The 10,852-nt window shown below is 42.1% G+C and overlaps 1 protein-coding gene across 1 annotated transcript in view; it reads left to right on the forward strand.

The window, feature by feature from the left end:
• Positions 1-7,388, forward strand: part of plppr1 (phospholipid phosphatase related 1) — a 41,800-nt gene extending 34,412 nt beyond the window's left edge. Inside the window, exons 5-8 of the mRNA XM_072658619.1 lie at positions 423-673; positions 3,461-3,637; positions 5,466-5,597; positions 6,680-7,388. Coding sequence (XP_072514720.1) covers positions 423-673; positions 3,461-3,637; positions 5,466-5,597; positions 6,680-6,712 — 593 coding nt within the window. The 3' untranslated portion in view covers positions 6,713-7,388. The remainder of the gene's footprint in view (positions 1-422; positions 674-3,460; positions 3,638-5,465; positions 5,598-6,679) is intronic.
• The last annotated feature ends 3,464 nt before the right edge of the window (positions 7,389-10,852 follow it).

A 10,852-nucleotide genomic window follows, 5' to 3' on the forward strand; every position in this document is an offset into this window, starting at 1 on the left:
AGTTTTCGCTTGATGCGCTCATTGCTCATGGGCACCTTTCAAACAATGGGAAGCCCCATGAATTCATAACACGGTTTTCTCGGCGGTGTGCAGTTTCACATCGAAGCAAGTCAGAAAGTATCACTCTGTTCGTCACAAGATGGCATAAATGAACAGGCAGGAAAAGAGCAGAGCTGTTTTGAGGCAGTATGGGAGGTCTGCATTTGAATCATGCACTGGTTACGATTGGTTTGCTCAGAAGGAGAAGCTAATTCTATTGTCTGATGAATCTCGTAATGCAAATAAAAAACAAAAAGATGTTCAGCCACCGCAACATTTTGTATTTGTCCTTCCTAGAATATCTAATCAGATTGCCTCTGTTGTCTGCACTCTGATTGGGAGCAGTGAGCCAAATTGAAACTTGTTGGCATTGTCTGCTGCAGGTGTCTTCGCGTTTGGCCTGTTTGCGACAGACATCTTTGTGAATGCCGGTCAGGTGGTGACGGGCAATCTGGCACCCTACTTCCTCACCGTCTGCAAGCCAAATTACACAGGCATGGAATGCCGCTTCAACCACCAGTTCATCTCCAATGGCAACATCTGCACGGGGAACCAGGTGGTGGTGGAGAGAGCCAGGAGATCTTTCCCTTCCAAAGACGCTTCACTCAGTGTCTACTCCGCTGTCTATGTCACTGTAAGAATCTGAAGGTTTTTGCTCTTTTTAATGAAGATGTTTCTCATATTTTACATTCAGTGTTTGTTACTGATGGAAGATGTTTATGTTGGTTTGTTTAAATGAAGGGTAATGTGAGCAATAGTGAACCACGAGAGTCCTGAATATTATGAAATATTATCAAATAGGGCTCTGGAGTGTGATAACTTGGGGCCAATTTATGCTTCTGCGTTGAGTCAACGCAGAGTCTACGCCGTAGCCTGTGTAAGTGGCCTACGCTGTTGCGTGCGTTTATACCTGTGCAGCCAAAACACTACTTTGGCGAGGGGGGCTGGGGTCCTAGTGCCACAGTGTTGAATCTCTTGCCATATTACAATCAGCAGCAACTGAAACTGAGCAGATCATGTAGAAGTTGGAGCGAAACTGGCTGCTGCTAGTCCAAAAGGCCATTAAACCAAATGAGGCAGAAGGAGGGTGAATTTTCTGTGCTTGTCCAGCCACTGAGAGACTCCGACGAGGAAATGCAGGTAAATTCGATGAATCGGTTCGCCATGTGTGATCATTTATCTCACATGTTCATCCAACTGATCCAACAATTTGCAGAAGTACGGAAATACGACGCTACCAAGCAGACTAATCAAATTTGTTGTGGTTCGTGTCGCCATGCCGCATAGTTACCTTTCTGGGCAATGCGTGTCAAGCTACGGTGTAGGCTACAGTATGGGGTACATGGCTATGTGTAGATTCGACACAGAAGCATAAATTGGCCTTTAGTTCAGAAAATGTCTTAGTATCATGATATTAAGGCTAGTGTTATCCACACACAAGAAGGTGGTTAAAATTAAAGGACATATTATACAGTCTGAACCTTACTGCACTAAATGTTTCATTCAACATATTACTCATATTTCCTGAGCTTGTGTTTAAAATGTTGACTTTGAGTCTATGTATGAAACAAAAGCCACACTTAAATAGTAGCCAAATCATTCTGTTCGTTTATTTCCAGAGATGTTTGAAGGCCACTTTGTCTGTTTAAGGCAGCAGTTCTCATTAGGTTATTTTTGAGGATAACCTTTTCATGCAGTCTAAGGTTAATAATCTCCCGTTGTCATCATCAACTACAACACAGAGTGTGGCTCCCCAGCATGGCTGGTGGGCAGTGTGCATCCTTGAGCCAAGCCGTTACCTTTGCTATATCAAAATTATGTGATTAGTAGCTTACTTAGCTGAAATGTTGTTTTATGGTCAGTGACACTGTGTGTTTAGCAGTTGCTAAACTTCAACATGAAACCAGACAAGAATGCATTTTATGCTTTGTGTTGGAATGGTCAGTGGTTTATATGACATGTTTTACCATCTTGTTTTTTGGGGGGTGTAAATTTTATATGACTGACCACTGCTCCCATTGGCCCTAGTCTTAAGAGAGAGGGTAAGAATAGGGTGTGGCTTTGTACAGCAGACAGGAAAAGTCAGCAGTGGCTGCCGCTCAGACAGATCAAACCTGTTGTTGATGTCTATGCTTGTTAGCCGCATATACCGTTATCCAGGTAATGGGGGGTTTGCCTGTTATGTTAGCATTAAGCTAGTAGTGGTAAATTTTGACTCCATTAGTAAACTTGACAGGAGCAAGTAAACCGTTGGTGGAAGCTTGTTGCCAAGTCTAAAAACACATAGGCAACACACTGCTGTGTCCTCAACCACAAACTGTTCTACATTAACTAATGCAAACACCAACAAGACCCGCAGAACCAGCATCATTATCATGGTAATAAGCCGACCACAATAGCCACTATGTGGGCAAAAGTATTGGGACACACAACTTAATCCTTGAATTCAGATGTTTCAGTCCCATTGGCACATAAAATCAAGCACTTAGTCATGCAGTCTGCCTTTTAAACACATTAGTAAAAGACAGACGAGGAGAGATGTGTTTTCAACAATAGAGCCGTTCCTGTGCTCCTGTGCCCAGGCCATGGTTGGAGATGCTCAGACGGGAGCAATGTAGTTCTAATGTGTCCTTCTGTGAAGTTGAAAGGGGAGCCAAACGTGTTTCCTAAGATAGGTAGAACACAAAAACTGACAGGATGATCTTCAGGCTGATGTATCAAAACTACTTTTCATGTCATTTATTATGTAATTCTATATAAATAATAAACCAGGATGAGAGAACTCTAAATTTGTATGGGGTTCATGTGAGCGACCTTGATGGAAGAAGTCTTGTAATGGGTTAGGATGGGATGCAGTGATAAACAGTACTGTATATATTAAATCAATATATGCAATTTACAACACTGGGGTCATTCAGAGGTCTTTACAGTGTAGATTGTGTGTGTGTGTGAGTTCTGGGGATGTCGTTGGATTAGTAATTTTGGGTGTGCGTAAGCTGCAGCTACACAGGCATATTTCATTTCGCAGAAGAGCCAGTGCTGGAAATAGTCAAGGCACCCCAGTCATGTTAATTCACCAGCTCCACATCAGCATGTTCAGAGAATAAGTGAGTCTGCAAAATGCCCTTGGACTAAAGTGGCGTGGCAAGCCTCGGTTTGGCCCGGTCTCCTTGAGCAGCTGAAGTTTTGTTATTTACTCCCATCGCTTCCTCCATAATTGGCTTTAATCTCCCCAAGGTTGTGCAAGCTGTGTGTATTTACCTAAGCCCCGTTCTTCAGTCACCTGGCGGGGAACACGCTCTGTGTGAAATAAATCGGCCCGCCTCTGTCTGTGGCATGTGTGTCCGTGGTTTTGTGTGTGTGTGTATGTGTGTGTGTGTGTGTGTGTGTGTGTGTCTATGCTTGCTTGCCTCTTTTTCAGATGTACATCACGAGCACCATCAAGACGAAGAGCAGTCGGCTGGCTAAGCCCGTGCTGTGCTTGGGGACGCTGTGTGCAGCTTTCCTCACCGGCCTCAACCGCGTGTCAGAGTACCGCAACCACTGCTCAGATGTCATTGCTGGCTTCATCCTGGGAAGCTCTGTGGCTCTTTTTCTGGTCGGTTTTATAATGTTTAATCTGTTATTTCCAACCTTTAAAAACAGCATCTAAAATTGTTTGCAGCGCTTTACTTTGTGTAAACATGGCATTTGGTGAGTGGACTGACCGAAACGCTCTGAAATTATGTCATTAATTTTTTGAATAGGACAGAGAGAGGCACGACCAAACCCAATTTGCAAGACCAATTATCCAATCCTTGTTCATGTGAGCTCCCTCTATTATTACCAGTGGTCCCAATACTAGGAGAGTGAAGACTAACATGTCTCCTAGGACACATTTGCAGCCAGCCACCACCTCTTTTCGAACTGCTGCTGATGCAGCTGTGCCAGGTAGCCAGTATGCTCGGAGGAGAGCATCCCAGCTTCCCAGCTCCGATAAAGCAGCTAACAGATGTCTGTGCTGACCAACATCATACTAGGAGTAATGTGGGGAGGAGGTGCCATCAACCCACCCCTGAAAGAGCAAAGGACTCTGGCTGCTGCTGGCAAGCAGAATGACCTGGGATTTAAACCAGCGATCGTTGGATCACAGGGGGCAGCACCTTAGTCTGCTGGACCACTCGGAACCACAACTTTTTAGAGGGTGTTTGTTAAATAATTTGAAAGGTATTTGTGCAAGTTATTTTTAAATGAAATCACCCTGCCCAGCTCTGCTACAGAAGAGATCATACATGTAAAACCTCAGAACTTGTAAACAGTTGAGGTGAAAGCAGAGGTAGTTTAGTGGGGGTTAATTGTAACAGACTAGTTGTACCAGTCTTTTAGTTGATATTGCCACAATTATTTTGTGCAGTTCTAGGTTATGTAATATATATATAATTATATAGTAAATAAAAAAAAAACACTGTGACACAAACAAACGTTGTGTCTGCATTGTGTCCACTATTGTGAATTGTGAAGAAATATCTGTCCAAATACGTCCAACATTCACAGCTGATATTGGGAATAATAGAAGAGCTGTTTAACTGCAATAGAAGTCTAACATTTTATCCCACATTTCTTTTCTCCCGCATTAAAGGTTAGGCATGTTGCTTTTTTCTTTTTCCTGAAAACTTTCCTCCAGTAGTCGTGGAAGGCCTGTGTTTAATAAGGAGTATGAATCTGTAGCTTGTGTTTTTTGCATACCTCAATACTGAACTCACAAAGCATGCTTGACCTTGTGTCTCTTGCTTGTTCGGTTTTCACTATCACTGTGTTGTCCGTTCTAATTACATGAACCAGCTCCATTTGTTTTGCCATGACCGCCTGAGAAGCTCTATGTAGAAGTGTCTGGTCAGTTTAATGGTGTATGTTTACTGCATCGTTGTACTAAGAAAAGGGCAACCTTTCAGAAGCCATAGATGTGTCAAAGCAATCAGTTTATGGCATTTTATTAAGAATATTATTGTAACGGTCAAAAGTGATTTTTAAATTTGAAATATAATAGTTTAATAGTACTTTAGTCGTAAGTTTTAATCTCAAGGTCAAATAATGATGTATTCTAGACATTCATCTAGATTTTAATGCTGTACAGCTTTCTTGTCATCTACCACTCTAAGCTCAAAGGACTGGCACATTAAAACTGTTTCAGCTCCTAAATTGGTTTAATTTTTTATAAAACATTAATTACTTAATTAATAACTTGTCAGTGGCAGTGTGTGGTCAGTGCATTACTGTACATAGTCAGCTTTTAGTAGCAGAAAAGACTGATTCTCTTCTATTTGCATAAACAAGCTTTATCTGTCTTCTCATGACCATGACTTTCCATGTCCTGTATTTAATCAGGGCTCTGTAGGCATTTAGACAGTCAATACACTGGCCTGATAAACATGTCTTCTGCTATACAGGGACTGTGTGTGGTGAATAACTTCAAAGGAGCCCACTCGACTCCTGCCAAACAGAAGACGGAGGATTACCGTGGCCTCCCGCTGATGACGTTTCCCCGTGTGGAGAGTCCTCTGGAGACCCTCAGCGCACAGGTAGATAGATCCTTTCGCACACTCCTCATCATAGATACACGTTTCTATGACGGTCTGTAATGGCTCAGATTTGTCTTTCTCTGCGGGTGATATTTCAAATCCTCCACATTATCTCCTAGACTTGGATCGTGATGTCCAAAAGGGCTTGAGTTCACTGCGTGGCATGTGGTGGGTGGATATGGCCTGCTTATACTTAAGAGATTATTTGTCATACGTCAGGTGTCATGAAAGGCTCAGCCTTGACGAGATTTGGAAACGTCCTTCTTTGAATTCGCAGAAACTCCTTCCACTAGACGTCAGCGCCTCTCTATCATATCTGCGCAGGAGCTTTTATATTTAGTCTGAATGGATGCATTTTAGTTCACTCCCCTTATTTGGCATGCAATTTGCTTTTAATTTCCTAACGTTCACTGAAATTTCATGCTATGTCTGTAATAGTCACCTTACCCTAAAGCACAGTCGTCAGAACTACACAGCAATTGCACCCAGTTTCTATCTGCTAGAGCACCAGCAGGTTCCCATTTATTCCTCCTAAAGCTGGGCGGGGGGAAACAGAGGTCTGCATTTCTATCATATACAGCAGGGAAATACAATGGTTCTTTTCCAAATTGATTTTGACATCCCGTGCAGCAGGGAAAATCCAGCCAGACAGCTCTATTGACAGGGAGCCAGCAAAAACAGCCCTTCTGCTTTACCAGGCTGTGCTGCAGAGTGGGCCGGAGAATCCCTCTGCACTTTTGACAAATGTGAAAGACACAAACCCATCAGTCCAGCACAGTTTGGGATGCGCCGTTAAAGACAATGCCCTGTACAATAAAACTCAATGTGTGTGGCATGCGGGCGGGAATCGGGCCTGTCAAGGGTTTTTATCCGGACAAGCAAGAGGGGCGAAACCGTTGATTGAAGGGGAAATGGGGTTGAGATAGACGAGGAGGCCTTTTTTTTTTTTTCTTTGTTTGTTTGTTTTGATTGAAGTATAATCAGTCTTTGGGGCGGCATCTGTTTAGGAAGATCTTTCCCATTTAAAGAAATGGCAACCTTAAGCGCACATCACTCTGAGTCCAATCTTTTCCATCTTTCAGAACCATTCGGCATCAATGACTGAAGTCACTTGACTAAGGGGGCAGCACAGAGTCACCTTCGCGTCACCTCAACACTTCTAGGCACAAGATGTTTTTGTACTGTCGCATAATGTAAAAAAAAAGAAAAGAAAAGAAATAATAGTATTATGTTGTTCCGAGTTCTAGGCAGATGTTTTGTACATTTTGTAAAAGACAGTGCTGTAGCTTCCCTTTCTGTTATCTCTGATCGAACGAGTACATGTCAGGAGTTACACCTTCCTTGTCATGTTTTACATCACAAAGTCAAATACAGTCTATATATGATGTTATTGAAATATCGATGTTGTTCTGTGGTATTTGTACAAAGGATTATTTTATTCTGATTTTTTTTCCTGTACATTTTTTGACAAAGATCATGTTTTTGTATTATTTTTGTTATCTGTATAAAACATTTTGATCAACTTTGCCTGCTGTTTTTCCAGGAATGTTTTTGGTATTCCTATTTTTTGATGTAAGATATGTAAAACAAATACACATTAAATTGTGGCACATTAATTTTCCAATGGCATCTTTGAAATGCCATTATCTCAGCATGGAAGTACACAGAACTGTTTGGCAAACTATTCCATTCTTTCTGAATTGTATACTGTTTTCCTTTGAGGTTTGCATTTCTTTTTAAATGCTGCATATATTTTTGATTTGTCTGTCAAATAAATAGTCTGTAGATGAACTCCTGCACATGGTGTGGCTCTGATTGACAACACCACACACTGAGGGCATAAATGGGTACATAACACTTACAGTCCTCCACAATTTTATACACTGTTTTTTTGTTATTGTTGGCAGGAAATTCTGACAAGATTTATTCCATTCTATTATTTTCTCTTTAGAGCCAATTTGATGTACAAGGTCCAGTGTTCTGTGTACAGTACTTTAAAACATACTAAGGTGTTTTATTTCAAGGGTATTTCACGAGGCAATTCCTGAGTCTATACTGTATGCATGGCACAGCATTCCCTCATCTGAGAGAGGACTAGTAAATCTGTCAAGCCTCTGCATTGTTTTTATGACTGAACGTGGGCTGGAAGCCGTAAGCTACCTGACGCTAACATTGGGTGGACGTTTGGCATTTCATCAAAGATTTTCCAGTTTGCTACAGAGCTTAAATACAAATGTCCTGGTTTCATCTGTATTTCAAACACACTGCTCTGTCAAACTGCCTACTAAGCGAGTCACTAACCGTTTGAGACGCACATTTCCGTGATTGCTTCCTTCCATGGCGTCCGTATGGAAAGCCGGCGAATGGGTAAACTCAAACAGGTCTGCTTAAAAGACAGCCTTGTTAATGGCAGATAAGATTTTTATGGCGTCATATGCTTCTGCGTTCTGCCCTGTGCAGGATTGTAAATGGCTTTCATGTGTCATGAGAGCCTACAAGCTAAAGGCCTAATGGGCTGAATGTCCTTTGCAGTCCTCTGTTCCAGGGCCTTACAGGCTTACTAATGAGCACAAACTGCTTAGCGATAAACACAAACTTTGGTTCACAGTCTCTCCTACACCAGATTTTCAGTTTGTGGTTTTCTGCAACTGATTCCCATCATTTGTGAATCATCAAGTCTTTATAGAGGTCTGTTGGAGAAGTGAAAGGTGGGCTATTCCAGACTGGAGGTAAGTAACACTAGGCTAGAACACAGCAGCAGCATTGACAACTCTAGCTCATTTGATTTATCCAAGCTTTGCTTCTTTTGTAGCTGTTGTTTTTTTAATCATGTATTTTTAATATTACTATTTCTATTCAATTTGGGAGGCCAATTATATGAATTCTCCTATTACTAGCAATGCCCCAACACTGGGACATTAGCACATGTCTACATGTGAAGTCAGCCACCGCCTCTTCTTAGCCTGCCGCTGATGCAGCAACTCTAGGTAGCCAGCACGCTTACGGCCGGCTGCGCTGACCAACATCTCACTAGTAGTGTTGTGGGGAGGAAGTGCCCTCAACCCACTCCTGAGAGAGAAGGGCCAATTGTGCTCTTTCAGACTCTGGCTGCTGATTGCAAGTGGGTTTGGGTGGGGTGAGGTCATATTTCTTAACACACAAAAATATGAGGCTTATCACAGCACAAAGACCAGTACAATTATATACAAAAATTTGAGCACCCCCAAATAGCATATATTGACATTTTGTAGTTACTCCTTTATATAACATAAAAATCAGTCCACCCGGTTGAGTTGGGGCTTAACATGCCCAATAACAGCCTGTAAATGCTTTTCATATCTAACTAAATGTCTTTCTGTTCTTGTAGATTTTTTTTCCACTTTTCTTTTCAGAAGGGTTTTAGTTTTGAAGGATTCTTGGGTTGTCGTATTGTACATTGAGTTTAAAGGTCTGTTCACAGATTTTCTTTGATATTTAGGACAGGGATCTGTGAGGGCAATTCCAAAAGTCTCTTCAGTTAGTCAGTGCTGGATTGGTATGTGTTGGATCATTATTCTATGGCAGGTGCTCTCATCTTTGGTTTGGCATTTGTATCCAGAATTAGCTGGTACTTAGTGGCAGCCCAACCCCAAAGTATGACAGAGCCACCCCATGCTTTTTGGCAAGGTGAACTCAAATGTTCATTAAATGCGGTTCTACAGTAAATACGGTTTTATGGTACCTCCAAAAAGTAAAACCTGCACCAAAGTCTTCCTTTTTTCTATTAAAGTTTGATCGTAAAAGTGAACCTGGAGGTGGGTTGAACTGTGTAAAAACTTTGCATTAGTCACAGCTATCCATAACTAACAGACTGGGCTAGAATGTTTTAGCTGAGTGGTGCTAGGTAGAGCAGTGATCTGGCAGAGCAGTATGTTTCACACAAAGTAAATGTCATTTGAAATGAATAGCACATTCTAAATTTGACTGATTTGCCAAAACTAAGCTTTTCCACCATCACAACATTGATGCAAAAGAATGTGTGTTATGGAGTAGGAGCTGAACTTTGGGAAGAGGTCTGTTCTCAAAGCTCCTCCGCCTTCCAATCTAAGTTCAGATACATTGTACATAGCCCTTTAACAACAGATGTCACGAAGCAGGTATACAGAGATCTGCGTCTGAGCCCCAAGTAAGCAAGCCAATGGTATCAGTGGGAGGAAAAACTCCTTCAGAGTGAGAAGAAGAAACCTTGGTAGGAGCCAAACCTAAATCTGGGAAGCCATCCTCCTCTGGTCGACACTGGCAAGCAAAACTGGATATCTAACATCCTACACAGTTTAAACTCAGCTTTCTGTTTCCCTTGACAAAGTAACTGCCTGCCCACCACCACCACCCCCAACCTCCTACCTATGAAATTTCTTAAATTCTTAAATCTGTTCATCATGAAAGGCTGGACTCCCTTCTGGCCCAAAGCAGATGCAACCCAAAGGTTCAGCCCAAATTGTCTTTTACTACTACGGTCAGATAGTCAAGGTCCATGCTAGCAAAAGACTCCTATTGAGACTTGGGAGACTAACTGCTACCCATGAAGCCCAAATCCATTTGAACCCAATAATCAAGGGCTTCACTGTTTTTGTTGAGTACATAAAGACCAGTTCTGTGAAGGTATGATCTGTTCCCTGGATTTAGTTTTGAATTCAAGGAGACAGTGTGTTTTTACTGTCTGTGTTTGGCCTTCAAGCTTGACTCATTATACCACAGCGAGTACGAAGGCTTTGCTCTGATGCCTGCACATCCACGGGGATTCACATGCAGACAGCACTTATGTTCTGATGGTGCGCAAAGCTTCAGATGAGCTGGGATTGTTACACCATTGAGATGCAGAACCTTAAAGCAGGTCCTGAAATATTAACTACAGCACCTCACATGGTGTCTGCCCTTTTTATTAATAGTGTGACATTCCTAAGAATGAGGCCTCTCTGTTTCACTGTGTGAATCCTGTCTGCAAAATGCAGTAATTTGTAGCCTTGTGAAGAAATTAAGACACCCTACCTTTGTCTGCACGTCTGAACATCTGGACATTTGATCTTCATTTGAACAAGATTGAGCCATAACATTAGCACCACAGGTGAAGTGATTATCCCCAGCTACAGTGGCATCTGGCATAGGATGGGTGTATTAGGCAGCAAGTGGCAAAAAGTCAGCCAAGCTTAAGAATCTGAGCCACTCTGACCAGATCCAAACTGTGATGGCTAGACGACTTGGTCAGAATATCTCCA

The sequence above is a fragment of the Salminus brasiliensis genome, chromosome 16 (genome assembly GCF_030463535.1).
Source record: "Salminus brasiliensis chromosome 16, fSalBra1.hap2, whole genome shotgun sequence".
NCBI lineage: Eukaryota > Metazoa > Chordata > Actinopteri > Characiformes > Bryconidae > Salminus > Salminus brasiliensis.